The 23,107-nt window shown below is 38.3% G+C and overlaps 1 protein-coding gene across 1 annotated transcript; it reads right to left on the reverse strand.

Moving 5' to 3' along the window:
• Positions 1-5,014: 5,014 nt before the first annotated feature.
• On the reverse strand, positions 5,015-20,706 carry pygma (phosphorylase, glycogen, muscle A). The gene is made up of 20 exons (XM_030155100.1): positions 20,374-20,706; positions 17,613-17,714; positions 17,296-17,374; positions 17,082-17,185; positions 16,794-16,925; positions 16,553-16,664; positions 15,369-15,451; positions 14,097-14,240; positions 13,787-13,879; positions 13,477-13,623; positions 12,386-12,549; positions 12,122-12,236; positions 11,471-11,572; positions 10,302-10,449; positions 10,165-10,223; positions 9,937-10,078; positions 9,508-9,715; positions 7,130-7,264; positions 6,848-6,914; positions 5,015-5,551 (listed from the first exon to the last, which is right to left on the reverse strand). Exons 1-20 carry the CDS (start codon positions 20,614-20,616, stop codon positions 5,402-5,404), a joined length of 2,529 nt encoding a protein of 842 aa, XP_030010960.1. The 5' UTR covers positions 20,617-20,706; the 3' UTR covers positions 5,015-5,401.
• Positions 20,707-23,107: the final 2,401 nt, after the last annotated feature.

A 23,107-nucleotide genomic window follows, 5' to 3' on the forward strand; every position in this document is an offset into this window, starting at 1 on the left:
GAAGAGAAGAGGGCTGAGGACGCAGCCTTGGGGAAGTCAGGTGTTGTGGGTGATGATGGAGGAAGTCTGGTTACAGAGTTGGACATGCTGGGCTCTGGAGGACAGGACGTTAAGGATCCACAGGTAGATGGCTGGTTGGATGTCTCCAGTTTACTGATTAGTTTGTGTGGGTTGATGGAATTAAATGCAGAACGTCAACAAACCACATCCTCACATAGGTTTTGGGACTTTCCAGGTGTGTGAGGCCCGTGTGCAGGGCTAGAGCTGCAGCATCATCAGTGGACCGGTTTGCTCTGACGGTGAATTGAAGTTGGTCGCGGGCAGTGGTGTAGTCCAGAGTATGTGGCAGTATACGGCGTACACATACTTATTTTTCAGTCAGCATTGCATATACCCACTTCTAAATCCCCCCTGATGTGCACCATTCAGTAGTATCTGCAGCCAAAGTGCTCATTTTTTCCCCTCAGATGGTGAAGTTATGACCCGCCCTACTCCAACTCTAATTGGCCAGTACTCACTGCCTTCATTGATTAGATTGGTTAACTTTAGACATGAGGAATGATGAGCCAGTCAGAGGCAGAGTAGGACATCACACGTATGCTGCATTTTTTTGGTTTAGAACATGACCAACTAGGCAGAAATGCTCCAAGGTATGGCTATATTTCACACGAAAAGATGACACCACAGCCACTTGTAACACTTGCAAAGCTTCCATTTCTTCAAAGGGGGAAAATACCTCCAATATGCCAAAACATTTGTCCACGCAGTATGCAATTAATTTGTAGGAATGTCACATGTTTGATACGCTACTTAGCGACGCTTGTGAATAGGTCATTGCTAGCTTGGCATTGTGGATGTAAACAGCTGCAGTGATGGCAGTTGTGAATTCTGTAAGAAGGTAGAAGGGTCTACATTTTCACATTAGAAACTCCAAGTCGAGGGAACAGTGACTCTCAATGGTAGTGCTGTCTGTAGACCAGGTGTTGTTCACATAAGGCCCTTTTCCACTGCAGGAACTTTTGCAGAAACTTTTAGCATTACCCAGAACTTTGAAAAACCCCAGTGTGTTTCCACCTAAATTACCCTGGTAAAAATTTTTCCCTTGCCCCCAGACTTTCCCCGAAGAAGTTCATGGTAGTGAGGTAGTACTTTTCAGATTACCAGGAATTCTTGAGGGGCAGGGATGTGTGCCGGAGAAGGCTGATTGGTAGACTACACTTGCAGCATTCCACATTTTGTTCACCTGCCATTAAGCCACTGTGCACCAAAAAATTTGTTATGTTTATTTTATTTCCACGAAGTTCATCTTTTGATAATTCGGAAAATGGACCTAAAGAGAAGCTATGACAAGTGGATGGACAATAAGGTTCAGGCTCTTTTAAGCGTATTTACAGAGGAAGAAATTCAGAAGGACTTTGAATCGATGACACAAATCGATTGAGTTCATGTAAAATTAGCTGAGCTAAATGCAAGACGTGCTGCAGCAACTAAGGGCTCTTTGACTTTGTTGCTTGAAGCCACCAAGAAACAGCAATAGACCAGTGCACCAAAGGTAAATCACAGAAGTAATCCCTATTTAGTTCATTACTGTAGCAATAGTCTGCAGCACACCAATTGTTTAGTCAGCCAAAAGTTGAGTTAATCTAATTCTAATGCTAACTGGTCAACAGTCTGATGCTCAACCAAAATCACAGACAGAGAACAGAACAGACAGCTGAAATGGACCAGATGGACTCTCTGTCTTTTTCTGATGCTGATGCAAGTGTGAGCTTGTTTGTGCCCTCGGCCTCAAGCAGCCCTCGTCCATCATCTCCTGCCCTTTACAAGTGCCCAGGTAAGACATTTCACATGTCACATCATACTGGTAGGAATCTTTCATCATGTGTTCTGTTATTAATTTTTGCATTTTTATTACTTTTCATGTAGGAAAGCGAAAGAGGGAGCGGGACCGTGGATTCTTGGATGCGGGTCGGCAAATGGAGAATGCTAACCAAGAGCTCATGAGGTCTAGCTTGGAGCAACGTAACCGCTTCTTCTGTCAAATTGTGGCAAATCAAGTGGAGGAAATGAAGCTCCGTGGGTAGGAGTTCATCCTTCTCTGAGAAGATGTGCACAACGCAAGACAGCTAGAGAGGGAGTTCCAGACTGGCTTTCTGGCTGTCCTGAACAAGTTTGTCCAGACACTTAGCCAGAAGCCCTAACCTAAGTATGTGGCACAGCTACCAGCCTAGCCCAGACTCCTGCTTGCTTGCCTCTCTTTTGTTTATGTTGGTGGTGACACCAGTTAACCCTCTCTGTGCTGGATAAAGTCTCTGTGTGCCCACCAGCGAATAATCTCTGTCGTGAAGGACTCAGTCCCAATTGGCACACATCCAGCGCAGTATTTTTTTAATCTGGAGTAGCGCGGATTTGGTGTTAACTACTTTGTTGTTGCTGATTGGTGTGGAGCTCCGGGTCGCTGCATGTATTTGTGTCGTGGTAACACAGTGACACCTTGGTGAATCTCATTGTCATGTAGTTAAGGACACACCATTCTAAAACATGTTTCATTTCTGTTTTTGTGATTGTTTGCTGCCTGTCCACATGATAGGGGATGGTCAGATGAACCAGGAGCATCAGTTACTGTGACCTCCTGTCAAAGAAGGGCCAGTCCAAAACAGTCCCTTTTGAAGAAGACACAAAGTGGCTGACTATCCCCATTCACCCCCTTTGTCCCATTAGTCCTATTAAGTATAGCTGCTTAGCCTTGCACAATTACATTAGCCATAACTGAGCAAACATACTGTTATATGGACATTTTGAATTAAATAGGATTCATCCAAAGGCCAGCTGATACTGATACCACAGAAATCAACCACAATAATACAAAACAGAATTTTATGTCAGCGCAAATTTGACCAGGAACCAAAGGTCCCTAATTGCTCAGTTGCATACAGGAATCCTTCCCTTGGCCTTAGAAACTGGGAGATTCACCCAAACCCCAGAAGAAAACAGACTTTGTGGACTATGTGATTCAGGGGAATTGGAAAATGAATCACATTTTCTTTTGTATTGTCCTCTATATGATGAACTGAGAGCCTCTTTGTTTGATGATATGTGTATCCGAAATCCTGATATGTTCTGGAGCACTGATGATGACAAGATGAAACAGTTATTTAGTTCAAATGTATGTAAATTAGCATTATTTGTTGGTAAACCCTGGAAAAAGCGGCAGATGTGTTTGTTTAAATAGGTCAGTATTTTGTTTTGTTCATATCTATTGTGCCTATTGTCTGGTGTTTGATTTTTGGTGTTTATTTTTGGTGTCTTATAAGCCCATGTAAGGGCTGGGCATGTTTTTTTTTCTTTTTTTTTATGCAAGACACAATAATAAAAACATTCATTCATTCATTCATTCATTCATTCATTCATTCATAATAAAGTTCAGAATACGCTCTAAACACGTATTCCCTGTCATGTCCTACCATGTCCACCCTGTCACTGAGCATGCTTAACTTGCCTGGACATTGATTTCTAGAACATCAAGGAACAGGAACATGTCACAGTGTTATTTGGAACTGACATAAAACTCAAGTGCAAAATCAACATCGCTTCTGGTTTATTTTGCGTCAGTTGTATCATCAGTCATATGTAATACCAGCCCAAAACATGAGACCTAACGGGTGTATTTTCACTAATGTCACTTTCCAACAAAATCATGTCTTTTCTCTGTGTTGTTGGCATCATTGTTTGACACTAATCAACTACTCATGGCTTATCATCTTGTTTTCATCTCTCTGTGTAAATGAAGCTCAGGCCTTTTTGTATTTGAGGGAAATTTAATATAGAATGCATGCAGGGTTAAAAGTTAATACAACATCTATGAGAAGGAGATTTGTGTCTCTATACATCACTGTTTATGGGTGATGTATTCTTATATTCAAACCCAATTCTTCTGATCTGATTTCCATCTGAGTGGCTGCCCTGAAGGTCATTGTCCTCACAAAATGTAAGAAGGGCTAATCCCAGCTGCGGTCAGTGACTTCCACAAGAACTATAAGTGGATAAGAACTTTAGTCACTTTAATGTAATCCACAAAACTATCTGTTACACATTAAAAAATGTTTATCAGAAAGGCACATGTTTATGTTATTCTTCTTTCTTCTAGTTCACAGGTAATTGGGTGCCTCTATGAAACTGGTCCCTAAAAACACGACAGAGGGGATACAAATTCAAACCAGTTGTAGACTAATGTTATGAAGCAAGTTTGGAAGCACTTTGGGTCTATTTTAAAAATGAATATTTACTGAGGTAAAAGAGAAACTATTTTTCAGATAACACACATTTGTATGTTATTTTTATATTATTTTTATACAAAAATCTGTAACACGGTAAAAAGGACACAAAAATTACGCACTATTTTTCATTTTTTTAAAATATCCCTTTATTCTCTCACAGGTACACTGTGGGAATCAGACTAATTATGCAAAGCAGAGTGTTTGACAAAAATGACCACTGCTGCAAAATCACTCATGATTTATATGTGTTTAAATGGGCAGGTTCCGCATGTAACGCCAGTGGACACGATGGGTTACACACCGGGAATGAGACTGCCGATTCATGAAAAACCCGAATGTCTGGATTAGAAAAACCACTAGGATCGACAAATTTAACACAGTGTCTTTATTTATAGCGGTATATAAGACCATTTCAAGCCATGTTTTTCAGATCAAATGCACTGACAGCTTTTCATGTCCCAATTTTGGTCCTATTTTTGGCCCCAATATTTTATTAAAAATTCATTAATTTTGGGATGGCTCAGAGCAAGAATATAATTTTTTTGCATTTATCTGAGGTCATCATTAGGTACATCCTGGCGGGAAATATGTCTAAATTTCTCTTTTATTATTGGGTCTAAAAAAGTTGGCAAAGTGCCAGGTACCAAAATGAACCCAGTGTCATAGAAGCACCCAATTATATCTTAGATTTTTAATCAAATGAATTTTCACAAGTTAAAAAAAAAACACTCAAGCTATGACATATTTTATGGCTTTTATTCAGAATGGGTCTGAGTGGAAATGCAAGAATATGTTTTTACATAAAAAAAAAATATAACCAATAAATTCACAAAGCCCAAACATGTAATCCTGTCCAAACTAGCAATTTCTGCTGTCGTGATAAATACTACAGTGGTTTTACTGAACAATGCTGTTATAATTTGGAGAAGCTGTGAAGAATGATAGGTTTACTTTAAGAGTTTTGATAAGACACAGTCCAGTAATGAATGCAGCATTCAGTGCTAATCGAGAGTCAGGATTATGGGGGCTTTTAACAGAAACATGATCTACCGTGTAGACTTTACGGCCGTTTGTGGTGTAATACTAGCAAGGAAAGATGGGGTGCAAGTTTCCATGTGGCCAGTTCAAGGCTTGTCATCAGGAGCAGGGAGCTTCTCAAGTGTGGGCTCCATGCCCCAGATCTCACGGGCGTACTGGGCGATGGTGCGGTCACTGGAGAATTTACCGCATCCTGCAATGTTGTAGATCACCTTCTTGGTCCATTCCTTGGGGTTCTGGTGTAAGGATGACAATATTGGACAAGAAGTTAATAAGATAGCTGATCACTGACTTAGATTCTTCTAGTATGCACGAATGAACACAATGCAGTGAAAATCTCATTTACAAATTTCACTAAATAAGTTTAGAGTAGTTTAGTCTTATAAAAATCACCTCTTTTTAAAAAATTAAACAATGGAAATAATGCTAATGTATCCCATCAATAACTCTAAGTTGTATTTTCAGTGAAGAGAACAAAACAACAGAAACACATTGCAGCCATAGCATTTATATAAGGTACAAAATATCTGTACACTGCTGTCTTTATGTAGTATTTGCACTTTAAAATATTAAAAAATGACTTAAAATTATCATTGTGTTTAGAGTAAAAAAATTCTAATGTCATGCCAAAAATGCAAATGAAGTGTATTGCAAAGATATACACTGAAGTTCAGTGTTCACAATGAAGGTATGTGACCACTCAGCTGATGAAAACTAACACCAAAACCAAACTGAGCACGAGAATTGGTAAGAAACACTTTGCAGGTGAAATAAATATGCTGATAAAAAAGAAACTATTACTATTTTACTACTATTATAACTACTATATTACTACATTACTACTATGCTATATAATATTACTACTGATACTTTTGCCGAACAGTGAAAAAATTTTGAGCCTGAAATTGCAACATGTCTTCTCCACTGCCAAGTCTGATTATGAAGTTTATGACAGCGTTACTATACTATGAGAGCTTTGACCTTGTTTGGATGATTCCAAACAAATTTTTAGTGCAGTTATTGACAACACAAACTGTACAGAAAATGGAGGTGATTTGTGGTTTAACTGTGGATGTTTTGTGTCTAAAAACGGAGCAAAGCTAACAGAGCTATAATGTAAACTATCAGCTGCTATATGCTATAATAAAATGCCCTAAAACATGTGTGAACAATTCAGACTTTAATTAGTGAGATTTGAGTGATACAGTCTGTGGAGACGAAGCATTAATTCATCGATGCCTCCTAGAGCTGTTGACAATTTAGAATATTATTACTGCATGGAACTCCTTTATACTGCATGTTCACAGCATAAAATGGTGATAACTACTCATCATGCTTCACATCACATGTGCTTTTCAGAGTTGGCATACAGGTAAAAATACATCTTATAAAATTGCTGCCTGAATTACAGCGGCAGGATTTGTGAGTGCTGGAAAATTATAGGTCGATAAACAGAGCATGACTATCTTCTACACAAAAAAGGGTAGCATATAGAATATAAGAACCATCTTTTTTTTTTTTTATAAACATACCTTGTACAGAGCGTTGACTTTCTCCTGGCATTTCATGTAGTCTTCATAGTCAGCAAACACCTTAAACCTATGAGGACACAATGCAAATAACACATAATACACAAAAAGTCCAGTGCATGTATACCATATGGTATGTAGTGTACTGGTGTGAATGGAAATGCCAGTGAGTTTACCTTTTTTTTTTCTTGCATAGATATTCAAGTTCATACTCGTACAGCACTTATTTGTATGTGTGCATGCGTGTCTGTGCCTCAGGCTGCTTAATGTTAGATGTGTCTTTACCTGTCATGATGCATCAGCATGTTGACAATTTCCTTAAACAGGTCAGGCTGCTTTGGGCTAAAGAAGCCTCCAGCAATCTGGTCAATAGCCTGTTTCAGCTCTGGCAGGCGGTTGTAATATTCCTCGGCGCAGTATCTAAGCAAGACACATTCAGAAAAACACAAGCGCTACTGTGTTGCCATAGTAACAATCCATTCATAATGGCCTAGTCAAAGCCCACACAGAAGTATCAGCGAGTCCTCTTTTGCCACACCTATTTGTGCAGAAAATGTCATTTTGTAGGTTGTCCTTGACTGTGAGTGTGCAAATAGCAGAGTGTTATCTAAGAAAGCAATGACCACTAAAACACTTATTAGAGACTGCAGAGTTCCTTGTGTAGCTGGATGTACATTGTGTATGCCTGTTTGCCAGAATTTTTATTTATTTATTTTTTTTCAAATATTACTCCAAATGGACCTACAAAAGTACAAATAAACAGGCAAGGAGAACAAAAAAATCAATAACTTGATGGCAATAGAGGCAAAGTCATAAAAGTGCAAGGATCATTACAGTCCATCTACAGGGAACTGTGAATGTCTATACGGAAGTTTGAGCCATGAATTATTTTGTATGGAGGGAACAGAGCAGCAGGCTGGAACAGGATGATTTGGAAACAGATGCATCTTTAGGGGTTTTGGTGAAGTCCTATGTACTGTTTTTGAATTATATAGAATCATCATTAAAGTTAGGAAAGTTATGATAGGAAAGTCAGCATACAGCATTTGCCTTGAGTTTGTTTAGAAAACAAAATCACAAAAACTTACATCAGAATAACCTGGTTTCGTTAGATCCTATCACTCAATATTTGAAACCGCATTTAACCTCCTGAGACCTGGGAAAGTACAAGTTTTGGCTTCTTTTAATTAAATAATTGCCACATTGGAAACATCATGATGCAGTTTTTTATTTTTTATTGAATGTCCTTTACAGTTGACAGTTTTTTTTGTTTGTTTTGTTTTTTTGTTTTTTTGTATAAAGTTGTGAAACTCTTGTCCACAAACGTGGACAGAAAACCCATAACTGGGTCTTCGGAGGTTAAAAAGAAATTATCCATGTGTTTATACAGATTTCAGTTCAAGATGATGTGCATGTAGATGGCAGGTCGTGTTTCTCTCAATGTTAAAGATCCCTTTTGCAAGATTTAGGAACATATGCAATGTACATACTGCAGAAATATCTACAGAGTAACGTTATTTCCCATTTTTATTAGACTTTAGTTTCCACATAGATTTGACTAAGTTAAAGAATACGAAGAAAATTATGAAAATTGATGAAGATGTTTCAGGCACAAGTTCTTTAACTCTAACTGATGCAGTGAGTAGCTTATCATTTCTTTTACAACCATCAGTTCTATAGAGAGTATAAAGATTGGACTTTGTTCAATGGAAAAAGGTCATGTGGTCTAATGAGTCCAGATTGACGCTGTTGCAGGGCGATGGGCATATCAGAATGAGAGAAGAAGCAGATGACATGATTACCCATCATGCCTAGCGCCTACAGTGCAAACCTGTGGGGACAGTGTTATGATCTGGGGTTGATTCTGTCGGTCAGGTCTAGGTTCAGTAACATTATGAATCGAATCAAAACTAAAGGCTGAATATTGTGAAGGTGGTAAAGACATATTGAGTCTTAACCTTCGATGTCAAGCATGTCTTTTGTTTCTCTGGTAAAAATTGAGCAGGTCAAATCTTCAAAATCCACACGGGACAAGGAAAGTCATAGTCCAGGTCAAGCAAGTGGTGAGTCAAATCATACAAACTTCTGATCATCTATCTTACATGGTTTTCTTCATTCCTCCTCTGTCTCTTAATTCAGTTAGAGCCTGTTTTCAATGACTGACACTCATCGCATGAGAAGTCATTCAATCATAAACAGACATGACCTCCTGCCCTCCTGTTCCTGTTCTGGAGCTGGTTGACATATCATTGTCATTAGCCCCACATCACAAGATAAATACTGTCCAAGTCATGACATCTTTTGTTAGTTTTAGTTTTCATGTTTCAAGTCCTGAATATTGTGACGCAAGTCTGACTCAAGTCAAATCATGTATCTTACGTCATCTGGTTAATATCTCATGTATTACAAACATTATCTCTACAAAGGGCTGGTTACAATCTATAATTTATTCACTAGATGGCACTAAATTACACACTGAACCTTTAAGACCAAACCTACATCCATTAATTCTATGATAATGAATCTGACATGGGGGTGATATAGTCTGATTTCATCCCAACAAAACAAAATCTGGTGTAATTATTAAAATCTGTAACTTAAATCTGAAGCTAAAGTTGAGCTAAAACATGTATGGGGAGTTGGAAGATGAAGATACTCCTTACCCTTTCCTGTCAAGTTCATCAACATCATCCACCCTCATGCCAAAGATGAAAAGGTTGTCTTCGCCGGCCTCCTCTGCCATCTCCACATTGGCTCCATCCATGGTGCCAATAGTCAGAGCACCGTTGAGCATGAACTTCATGTTGCCGGTGCCAGAGGCCTCTGTGCCAGCTGTGGAAATCTGCTCTGACAGGTCAGCTGCAGGGATGGCTGAACAGAGACAGAAGCAGAGGGTTAATGATTCTAACCAGCTTTTTTTGATATAATACACAGCTGTAATGCACAACTGATATTGCTAATGAAAAAAGTCCTGACAGGCGACATCTGCGGTGAAGAAAACGACCTGGATGACAAACACTGTAACAGATAGAAACCAAACAATACAAGCCAGCCTACAGGGTCTGGGCTCAAGGGTGACTTTTGTGAATTACCTTTTTCTGCAAGAGTAACTCTGTAGTTCTCCAAAAAGATGACTTTGAGACGATCTCCAACAACAGGGTCATTGTTGACCACCTCTCCAATAGCTGTAATCAGACGGATAATCATCTTGGCAGTGTGGTATCCAGGAGCAGCCTGCAAGAAGGGACAAGCAAATAACTATGTACTATCTGATGTTAGAAGACGTTATTGTGTGCAGTCTAGGAGGTAAGTAAACAAACCTTTCCTCCAATCATAATGGTTCTTGGAGTCCACTGCTTGTTTGGCTCCTTCTTGATGCCTATAGAAAACATCAAGTGGTTAAAGGACCAGTGATATGTGTTGTGTTACAATGTGAACCAGAGGATTTAAAACGTACGGTTATAATAGGTGATGATGTGCAGACAGTTGAGCAGCTGGCGCTTGTATTCGTGGATCCTCTTGACTTGAATGTCGAACATAGAGTTGGGGTTGATCTTTACCTTGTAGTGCTCTTCCAAGTGCACAGCAAACTTCAACTTATTCTCCTGCATTTTCAAAATATTTTCATCATTATGTCAAATTTAACCCATAAAGACCCCAAACAGCTACTGGTGACAAAAATCATCTGTTGATCTAAACTGTTTAATACCTGTTGATCCACTAAACCTATCAATGCATGTAAATAATTGGTGTAAAATAGAGTTTGTCATCTTTTCATGGTCATCAGATATGACCCATTTGGATGTTCAGACAGTCTGTAGTTACTATGGAAACCCTGTCATCTTCTACAACATTGATTCACCAGTAAAACCCATGGAGTTGGATCAATCACAGTGGATGGAGACACTTGTTTTTAGCTCAGTCATGGATGTCTTAGCTGAAAAAGTCACTTTTTCTTCAGTTTTCTCTGTTTCTGATTTAATAACCCTCCATTTTAATCTGTGCTTTTTTGAACATCTACATGATCAGTAAATTCAATATAAAAAAATGCATGATTTACACTGAAAAAAAACACAAAATACGGAGGATGATATTACAATCAATGGTGATAAATCTCTTAAGAAAGGTTAAATAGAGAGAAAAATTCATTTGGAAATGGCCACAAAAGTAGCACTAGGTCTTCATGAGTTAAGGTATTTATAAGTTGTATGACTGTCGACCCCTCTCAAGAGTTTTAACAAAACAACATTACACATGTCAGTAAAAGCAAATGATGAGGTTTTCGTTCACATACCAACTACATTAGTGAACGCACTGCAGATTAAACGGTCACAGAGAAACAAACTAATTGGCTTTTTGCATGTGGAGCCTCTTAGAAGTAATGTTGTGTATTACTAGTCATAATCTGTGTATGTTTCAGGTGCAGGGTGCTTGGTGTAGAGTATTATAAGCTGCTAGTGTGTAGCTTAGATTTGCATACCAAGCTGTGACAAGGACGGGGGAATTAACTTTTCACAACGTGTCGTGTTGAAACTGTCACACTTTCACATCATGTCAGTGTTAGTATCAGACAGACGCTTAAACTGCAGCGTTTAGTCTAAATCCTGATCATTTGCAATGCTTCACCTGCTTCACTTTGGCAATATCGCGGATGAAGGCGTCATCATTCACAAAGTTGCGAAGAGACTGCAGCTGATCGAGGTCACGAATGTAGTCCTCGCCAATCCTCTAAACAAACAGAAACCAAAAAAGGCTGATCAGTGAAAGTTGTTCTGTCTTATTATTTTTGCTTAATGTGGTAGTAGTAGTAGTAGTAGCAGTTTATTTGGTCATTAATTATTCTAAACAACAAACAAAAACAACATATCCATTGTTCCATATACAATGCGACCGAAAGGGTCTAGGCTGAAGTTAAGACTTATTTTGCCTAACCCTATTTACAATTAACACAATGTTTCCATATGAAAAGAAACAAACAAACAAAAATTCAATGTAATCATTGCTAAATATACAACAGAAGAGAATTTATATTTAATTTAGGTAAATCATGTCCTTATGTCAACTACCAATATTGATCCTAGTCTTTTAAACAAATATTTTCTTTAGTCAATCCTGAGCTCTATATTTTTGAATAACAGTTAATTTGTACATCTTTTTAAAAGTTTTAATTGCTTTAGACTGTTTGAATCGATCTTCCAGACCATCCCAAAGATTAACGCCTATAACGGAAATACATCTACTACTATGTATGTGTGAAATGTTGTAAACGCAGCTGACCTCAGCGATGACCTCAGCCAGACCAGGGTTGCACATCACCAGCCAGCGGCGAGGAGTGATGCCGTTGGTCTTGTTTTGGAACTTGTGTGGCTCCATTTCATAGAAGTCCTTGAAACTGTAGGCAGATTGAAGCATCACATATAGATAACATAATACAGCAGCACAAGAAAAGATATAGGAGAAGAAAATAGAAGTGGAAAAAAAAGAGATGCAATATGATTCACTGTGCAGTTTTAGGTAGATGCCTTTACTCCAGGGACATACATGGTAGCTTTAAGGATGTCAGAGTGGATCTGGGCCACACCGTTCACGGCATGGGAACCCACAATGCACAAATGGGCCATGTTGATCCTCTTCTGTCCACCTTCCTCAATTAGTGACATACGAGACAGGCGACCAATATCACCAGGATACTTCGCAGCAACTCTCTGCCAAGTTCAAGACAACACAAATTGGACTTGTGTGTTTTTTTGTTGTGGTCAAATTGTATTTTAATGGCAATGTGTTATATTACATTAACATACCTACTTGAAAATAATAACAAATTAGCAGTTGTCAGAGTATTTCCAAACGCAGAACTGCCCTATCTATATTGTGCTGATTTGGCAGCCTGACAGCTGATAAAACATGCTTTAAGTCATAAACACTCAACTTCCTCCAGCAGAGACGTGGGAGTTAGTATAACTTAAATCTGACAGGTATTGCAATTAAAAACCAATAAACGTCATTTGGGCTTTAACTTTCACAAAACTTACAGCACTTATGTTCTAGTTCCAACCTGTATAGTTATTTTCTGCATTTAATGAGTTCTTCTGTTGTTCCTTTTCATAGCAACTTTACAAAAGAATCAGTTTACAACGAAAACTAGAAGAGCATCAACAAATGTATGATGTGGAACATCTGGAGTCTGTTCTTTTCTTTTCTTTCTGTATTATTTAGAGTTTGCCACAAACACACCTTTAATTAGAAATATTAAATATCTTGGCATCACATGCATATATTTTCCTTACCTGTGTTGCAGGAAGAAAAAGTACATGGGGTATAGTACAGATCTTAGTTTTTTGGTCTTAATAAGCTGTGTTATTGGTGTTTTAATGGCAGTAGATAAAGGATTATTATACAACTACCATGATTATTTTAAATTTACACCCTTTTATGATTGTAATTTTATCTGTTCTTATTTGTATTTTTTTTGTCTCTTTTGAAGCACTTGTGACTTCTCTTGTCCGTGAAAGGTGCTAGAGACATAAACTTTGCTTGCTTTCTTGCTGTGCTGCTGCAGCTTTGTATTATGAGGACACATTTCATGCAGCACATTATGGATATTTTAACAAGTTGCAATGTGGATTGCTAACCTCCAGATGGCGGCGGTTGATCTCATACACAATTTCCAGGTGACGAGGGAGCAGATGAGCAAACAGGTCAACAGGCCAACGCTCCAGAGCTTCAGGGAGGACGGTGTGGTTGGTGTAGGCGCAGGTACGAACACAGATGTCCCAGGCCTCAGCATCAGTAAAAAGACATGAATAAGTGATATTATAACACACAAAATAATTTAGTGTCAGAAGAAATGGTCTCAAAAAACACTGTGAATAATTACTGGCAATATATCATAATATACTATTTGAAAGCCATGAAAAATAGTTTGTTTTATTTGTTGCTCACCATTTCCCAGCCTAGTTTCTCCTCATCAACCAGAACCCTCATCAGCTCAGGAATAGCCATGGCTGGGTGAGTGTCATTCAGCTGGATGGCAACCTGAGTAAGCAATACACCTCATTAAATGTCTATTCAGAATTATATGCTCTTCTTTGTTGTTACTGTTCTTTTGAACTTCTCTCACCAGATATAATAAAACCCACATATATAGAGTTCAACACACAGGCAGAACCAGTGCAACAGAGGCACAGAGGGAACATCAGGGGGAAATCATTTCATTTTTGACAGAATCTATTTTGTTGAGTTTTAGCTTCACCTTGTCAGGCAGTTTGGTGAAGTCTGTGCGAGCAATCTCCCTGGAGCCAAACTTAGAGACCTTGAAACGACGGATGATGTCTTGCAGGGTGGCAGAAACCACAAAGTACTCCTGCTTCAGACGGAGCTCCTTCCCCTCAAAGAACTGAGGATAAAGACACATATTTGTCTGTTTCTGTTCTTAAACCAGACATGAATATAGTTCTTAGTCATTAATAAAGTAATTCAATGTATTTGACTGGATAGAAGAAAAGTGGGGTAAAAGTACAGCTATGCTACATCTACAGGTATGTCTATAAGCTTTCAATCCAATTATCCCATTCCTTCCATATTAAACAGAACATAGCTTTAATATGTAAATGTAGTCTTAATCTAGTACATTTCATATGTGCATATAATTGAACATTTTCTTTAACCACATTAGAAATTCATCACATAAAAATATGCAAATCAGAACAGAGAAATATTCAGCGTGTGAACGGGAATATCTTTTTAAAATTTTAAAATAGTGGGTTTTTTTTCTTGCCCTGAAAATCAGGCAACTCATAATGACAAAATGTGCAAAAATAAAGAAAGGAGAAAATTTTCAGATGATCAGTTTGTGTTAAATCTGTGTGACCGGAAAATGCTGCCTTCAGATGGTTTTGTGGTTTTTACTGTGGATATGCCTTTGCAACAATTAAGAAATTAGATCAACCACTGATCATACTGGCTTGTTAATATACAGCAGTAAAATAGCTAAAAGAATCCATAAGAGAATGGGACCGATAATATGGACTACACTGAATATCAGAGCCACTGTAGTTTCTGCTCTCACTTGCACGGACATAAATTACCAGAACTGACTTTGAGTTAAAGCTCAGGGCTAGATGGTTATCAACCAAATCCTCCTTCTTGAGCCTTCAGGGAGCCAGCACATGGTGGTCAGATAAAAAAGACAGCTTCAGAGTAAGCCAGAAGAGCTGACAGTAGCTCTCGCAGAAGACAAAGGACAGCACTGTAGCTGACTTCCAAATTATGGAAATCCATTTATTAGCCAAGCTACAATACCTGCCTTAACGATACTGTATTATCTTCCACCCACTCTATAGGGCATAGGAACCACATAATAATATAAGAGCCATCCAGGAGTCGTAGAGTCTGTATGATTTTTCTTTTAATATCATCTTCACTTTTAAATATCCTGCTGTTTTCTCAAAGCTAGGTGCACAACTGAATGCCTACCCATCATTATAAGTGCGGCTCTAATTAAAATCTACCCATGATTTCTTACATTGTCGTTGGGATACAGCACACGGGAGATGTTCTCAGCCAGATTTCTGTCCAAAACAGCCTGAATGTAGCCGCCCACATTGACTGTAAAGGGAAGAACAAAAGCAGCTCTTTTTATCTTTGCTCATTCTCAATGGTCCTTGCATTATTCTTACAAGTTTAGAGGCTCAGTGTGTAAGATGTAGTGACATAGGTCTGTAAAAAATGCTTGAAAAATGCAACAACAAAATAAAAATTCCCAACAAATGCTGTGAAAAAATGCTCTACTGAGCTAGTGTTTGGTTTGTTTGGTTGAAAGAATAACAACTGTAGTCGACATAATAGTGAAATGCAGGTGGTGTCACACCCATTGTAATTCAGAGGACACATACAGCCCAAAATGTACTCAACTGGGCCTGACCAGTAAAATAATAACTGAAAAAAGTCAAATTACATCATGAAAATGTTCACATCTACAAAGTACCTTTTAAAAAATATGAATAACATGAACAGTAATGAACAACCTGAAATTTCTCCTGAAAAATATATGAAATTTTACCAATATCATATCTCACCTTATCATTTATACATGTGCATTACAACTTACAGATCACACACATCTACAAATACACACAACATTTAGTAACAGTCAGAATATTGTTAATATTGCACTTACTTCTTTTAAGACATTTCAGGATGTTCATATTTGTTCAGATTATTCCTTCTTTTTGTCAAAGGATAGTTTGTAAATGTAAAAATCTTTATGTAATTTTACATTTTATATTACAACAATTTTTACAATTTTACATTAGAGAAAAATTTAGACTTATCATTATTTATTATGATAGTATTTTACTTGTCTAACACTTGGGATCAAATTTCTGTTTCTGGCCCCTGAATTAAAATGATTTTGACACCCTTGATCGTTAAAATCACCAGTGTATTTTACATTTACATTTCACATATTCATCCCATGGGCTGGATTGGACCCTTTGGCGGGCCTGTTTTGGCCCACGTTGTGTTGTAAACATGGTGCTCTAAGGTAACAAAAACACAGCAAGTCTTATTTTCAGGTAATTAAACTTAATTATGAGTATTATATTGTGTTTCTGCTATTAGATTTTTAACCTTTATTTAACCAGGTAGGTCGAATGAGAACCGGTTCTTACACACTGGATAGTTAAATGCTTTTTGTGAGACACGTACAGTCTTTAAGGTTAAACTCGCAGGGTGCCTTTGCGGACCACAGCCTCATGGTGTTGACAACATTGTTCCTGTATCCAGGAACAGGGGTGTCATATGGAAGAGCCAGCACCACCTGCCAAAATGATCAAAGGAGGAGACATTTGACACACATAATAATATCAGTTAACTGAGAATATCTACATCTATGAACATGAATTCAAATATGAATGGAGTTTAGAAATGAAGCAGTGTATAATCTCACCTGTGTGTCAACCCATTTGACGCCATCAGGGTGATGCTCGGTTCTGCCGTAGAAGTGCACAGGACGCATATATTCAGGACGTGCTTTCTCCCAAGGGTTGCCATAGCGCAGCCAATCATCAGCCTCCTCAACCTGGATAATGACACGCATTATTCAGACTCATTAAGTGACTGGGTTCTGAGCCAGACATAGAAAATGACCGACCAGGATAATCAGTGAGAAAGGCAACACCAGTATGAGATAAAAAGTACACATACGTAGACGGCTAAAAACTAAAAAAAAACAAACCTGCCAGCCATTGACGATTTTCTGGTTGAAGATGCCAAATTCATAGCGAATACCGTAACCATAGGCAGCCAGACCCAGTGAAGCCATGGAGTCCAGGAAACAAGCTGAGGACAGTGAAGGAGTAATCTGACTCAAATGTTCAAATGTTATAATAGTCGACAGGAGTGAGATTGTGTTCAAGTACAGCAAGAACTATTGGAAAAAAGCTCCTTACCAGCAAGTCTGCCCAGGCCACCATTACCCAAACCAGCATCTTCCTCCATGTCCTCCAGTTCCTCCATGTCCAGACCCAACTACAGACCACAACATGGACCAGTTAAACCAGTCATTCATTGTATACATTTTTAAAAGCATGGATGCACATACACACACACATATGTTTATATTCGTACACATACACATACACGTATACATATGCAAATACATATACATATACATAAACATATACATATGCATACACATACACATACACATGTACATATACATATACATATACATACATATACGAGGGGCTTAGCGTCTTGATCTCACCTGGTACATAGCCTCATCACAGGCGTTCTCCAATGCAAGGTTCACCATGGTGTTCTGAAGGGTGCGGCCCATGTAGAACTCAAGGGAGATGTAGTACACACGCTGTATGATAAGGTACATAAGATACATTGGTGCTTCAAGGTAATGTTATTACACTTGTTTTTCTATCAAATGTTTTAAAGTGGGGAATAAATCTGTAAAGTGATAAATGTATACTAATATTAACACTGTACAGTAACATTTCTGATTTCACAGAGAAAACAATGTTTCCAGCACTGAAATATGTTCTTTTTATTGAAAAATGGCTTCTTACTGCTGTGGTTAGCTCTACATATACTTAAAAGATATAACTCCAATAAAAGCACAAGTATTTTTAACAAGACAAAGAGGTGCTCACTTTGAGGTCCTTATTTTCAGACTAAATGGTGTGATTTATCCACTAACTCCATGTATTCTATTTATATGTTCTTTCTATATTCTTATTGATTTAAGTGTTGAGTTCTTCCCCGGAAGAAAGAATGTCTGTAGGGCAAACTGTTGATTATTAACTGGGGTGATATTAAATCATGGTTATGAAAACTGACTTTTTATAGTCTTGGTCTCGACTCAGTCTCGACCCTTCAAAGACTTGGTCTTGACTCGGTCTCCACATAGGCGGTCTCGTTCCCATCACTACTTCTTCCTACAATAATATAATACAACTGCCGCATTGGCCCATGGGGATCCAAGGGTTCTAGATGTGGTATTTTCTATGCTGTTGTGTATTCATGCATGCTGTACCGCATTTGTCCAGCAGTTACCGCCAAAGCGTTTGGATATAGCACTGTGATTGTAAGGCTATTGTATTCCAAAATTACTAATATATCCTAAAATATTGGTCCTATCAACTTGGCATTTTTGTTGGTCTGTTCCTTGACCAAAAATACATCAGTATGCCAAACTGCAGCAGTCAGCTCTTTCCAGATTTTGCGTGACTCCTAAGACACACACACATACATGCATGCATGCACACAGAGGCCACTTAGCTTTTATAATATAGATAACATGTAACATATCAATATAGAAATATATTGTGTTTATTTAATGATCTAATACCATTATACACTGATGTCATGGCTGAGGGGACAGTATGGGCTTACAGCAGCTCTTTACTGCAGCATGATGGGTACAAATGTGGCTGTGAAACCAAAAACCACTGAAATTACACGCCAAATGTCAAGGAATACTTGAAGCTTGGCAATTTATCTTCATGGTCAGGGGTTCGCCACCTGAGCTTGTGTTTAGCCTTTGCCATTTAGTTGTTATAGGTTTGGTTTTTTTTGACATGGTAAAGGGACACAAGCTGTGGAGGAAAGGCAAAAGAGAGGAGAGAAGAGAGGCGACCGCGGGGACAAATTGCTTTGGGTGTTACATAACACCAACATTTTGGCTCAGGCAAAAATAGCTCCTGTAGAGGTCGCTGTAAAGGTCAGCATGAGCCTGATACCAAGTCATTGTGAGTACAAGTCTGGAGCAACAAAAGTGGTTCAGAAAAATGTGTAAAATATTAATTAATGAGTGACAGAGTCATATCACTGTGCAGCTTTACAGGATCTAATGAATTATTTATAACTGTATGCTCCAAATCTGATCCGACTTCAATCGTTGTATCATCTCATTTCACTGATTAGCTTCTTTTTTCAGATATTCATATTAACACAGTGATAAATAACAATTTTGAAGAAATTGAAGCTTAATAAGATCTTAAGTAAAGAGCAAAACCCTGGACTGAGCTTAAATGTCTTCCCTGACCCAGGTTTCCGTGTAGACCTTTAAAGGATGCACCTTTGACCTTTTAGTCTAGAGCGAAAAAAAACAAGGTGACACAATCATGAGGTTGGAATTAGAGGTTTAGCCCTGTAGCCTTTGCATAAACAGCTCCTGGAAACTAACTTAATGTACAAAATAAATGTGTCCTCACTGAGATTAATACGTTATAGCTTTGGCACAGCCCAAAAAAAAAGAACAATAACAATACAGAATAAGTTAAAGTTAGCAAGCAAATTTCCTCCAATGTTTAGAAAAGAAAAATGATCCCCTTTATTCAGCAGGTTATTAATGATCTTATAAGGGAGGTTTTTGTGCCACTAAGTGAATGCATGTCTGGGCAAAGTTTAATTTCGCTTTCCAACCTGCAGTTTCCTTTTGTTCTTTCAAGGCTCCTTTAACTTTTATTCACTGTTTATTGAAACACTTTACATACATTGAGTTATTTTCCAGAGGTCCTGCTCTAGCAACAAGCTCTATAAGGGCTGCTTTATATAAGAACCTATTTGCCCTTCGAGGTATGTGCTCATATGACACAAGTAAAGGCTATGTGCTTTATGGTGTGGTCAGGATGGGCGCAGAAGGTCATGGAGAGGTTTTATGTTTCAACACACTATAAGAATGTCAGCATACCAAGCAGAGCGCTAAGAAGTCCTTCTGAAGTTCAAATGCCATGACGGGGCATGATAATGGCATCAGGACATATGTAAATGGCTAGAATGTTAAAGTATGTTAAATATGTGTAAACAGTTGATGTATTCTCTAAAAATATCCAGGTTATAGAATAGAAAGAGAATGAAAGCTGCCATACAAAGGGAGGAGATCCTTATACACACTGAAGATGAGACAAATAGTCTGAGATTAAACATGCTTTCCAGTATTAACAGTATTATGACATACATTATAATCTTTAACTATCCTAGTTCACTGTATGTTTCCTGTGACTTCAACTTACTTTGGGATCTTTCTCATAGTAGTGCTGCTGGGTTCTGATCCACCTGCCAACCAAGTGGTCCCGAACGGTGTTTGCAAGAGCGAAGTAGTAATCCCTTTTTGTTGCCACATTTCTGTCCTTGACCAGCGTAAAGTGGAGATGTCTGTTGAAGTTCTGCTTCAGGTCTGAAACATTTTCAACACCGGCAAGGCCTCGCACTGAAATCTGTTTTTTCTTATCATGGTCAGACAATGGTTTAGACATGGTGGCACAAGTTTTGGCAGCTCAGGGCTCTGGCTGAATGTAGAAGGAAAGACAGCAGACGCTCACCACCAGGGCCAGACACACAGCAAGACAGGCACCCAACCCACAGGATCACCCCCAGCATTTTAAAGGCACAGCTATAAATATTAAGCAGAGGGTGGAGCAGAGGGTACATTTTGGGCAAAGGGAGGGGCATTGAAATTATTTTCATTTACTCACTGTAACGTCATCTCTCTGTTTCACACTTTAAACCCTATCAGACAAAAACAAAAAACAGCTCAATTAGGCTCCATTTCTGACTTTTCCCTTTTCTCATCTGATTTACACTCATCAAAACCTACAAATGACTTGTAACTGATTGATCACTATTTCTTTTATCACTATTGAAGCTGATCAAAGCAGTGAGAACAAAATGAACCTCCATCTCTTTTGTGAAATCTTGCTTGTCTTCATCAGCCCGAACACGACAATTATGATGTTGACATCCTGCATTGATTTGAGCAATCCAAAATTAATCATTATTTTAGAAATGACAATGACATGGTATAAAAATTGAATAACGTTCCCAGATATGCTGCATAGCTCTTTTCTGTGTGAAGCCTACTTTCTGATGTCATGGGGGGAAAATATGATGCCGATGATAATATCTGGCAGCTACAGTGGCTAACTTGTTTTTCTCTTAATAGCTGGCAGGAGTTCTCTGGCCAGCAGATGGTAATGTACATCAAATGATATTAAAAAAAATGCATTTTGTTACTCAAAAGACAACACACTGCAAACTCAGCTAATTATCCTATTTTTGGAGGCAATATATTTATAAGTTGCTGCGTTACATGACAGCTTTAGGGAAGTGTTTTGTTAAAAACTCAGGATCAGGTTCCACTTGTACCCTTGTCTGCTCTTAAACACAAACAGCAGCACTGCAGCGTTTAACATTTCCATGCTACCGTATCACATCACAAGTCATGTAAGTGGAAGTACAGTAAGCAGTTATAAACCAGCAACTCAGAGTCTGTGTGAAGATCACATCTGTGCAGGAGCCTGGGGCAATGACAGACACCAAATCAGCTGTAGAACAGCTACTAAACCCACTCTATTTTCAGTTATCACTCCAGCGAGCCAAACTATCATGAAGTCTTGACCTTCTATAAATAGTAACTGTGACCCAGTCCCAAAGGCCATGATATTTGAAAGGCTATCTTGTTAATGTCAGCAAGAGCTCGCAGACAACACTAGTATATTACTATGAGCTATGGCATAAGTCAGACGGCAGTGTTTGCAGAGCTTTTCATTGTGGGATACAATTCTTATTATCCTATTAAAGAGAAGCCTCTGACTTCGGACTTAAATTGGTTAAAAGCTGGGTAAAAGAGTGACTGTTAGTGTCATGAAGCGCTATTTCTTCAATGAATGTTGGCAGGAAAACTATTGGGGATAAAATTAACCTGTCTTTCTAATCATTTACTATTCTTTTGCATGATTGGAGAAGATACAAAAGAGGGAAAAAAAGACAAAAGAGGCTGCTGTCAAACGCCACAACAATTGGACAGCAGCTAAATAGAAATCACATTGCAGGAGCTAGTTGAAGTGGCTGGCGGTGCTTCATGGCCGTTTCTGCTTCATTTGAAGAATTTTTAGAACTTACACAGTGTATAAATGCTGTCTACACCATTTTGTCTTATGCAGCCTTTAATGTCCCTGCATGCAAAATGACCCGCAGAAGAGAGGAACCATCACACAACAGATGACAGAGATTGAAGCTGGCGTGCCCCTGATTTGTCCATTATGATGAGCAAATTATGTTCTTACATGTCTACTGGCTGTTCTGTCAAATGGTACATCAAGCATTTCAAGACCACACTGAATACACACCCTGATGGAAACTGTGAAAAAAACAACATTATTCTCAATGTGATGGTGAATTTTTCAACAGTGAGCGAAATTGTTGCGACAGCCCAGACACCAAATAACAGTCTCCATGTTCCAGCAAAACATGGACATTTTCTCCATTATTGTATATATTTTTATATTCTGTGTGTGAATTGTCCTTTCTATAAGACTCTTGGGGAAACAGTAATTTACAGTGACTCTATCTTGTAATCAAAAGGACGCGTGAAAGATTAATTAATGGAAATTTTAATTTTATTCCCTGGAGTAGATTAAGTCAATTAACTCTGATGTTAATGAAAGCTCTGATTGGCCAGGAGTTAAATGGTTCCAGTGCCTTCTGTTCTGCCTGACAGTAAAAGGCAGACCTGGAGATTATGGCTTGTGTTCAAGTGACAATTCATAGTTTCTTGCATTTTTCTGGAATTTTGAATATAAGCTTTTTACTCAGACTGTTTCCAACTAAAAGGTTCTTGAAAATAAAAAAAGCCACATCAAAACAAAAACATAAATAGATTCTGTACGTTTTGTGTGATGTTCTCTGAATCTTTAATTATCATTTTCTTTGGATATATTTAGTATTCTAGACTGTGGGGACATTTTA

Source organism: Sphaeramia orbicularis, chromosome 14 (assembly GCF_902148855.1).
Source record: "Sphaeramia orbicularis chromosome 14, fSphaOr1.1, whole genome shotgun sequence".
Lineage (NCBI taxonomy): Eukaryota > Metazoa > Chordata > Actinopteri > Kurtiformes > Apogonidae > Sphaeramia > Sphaeramia orbicularis.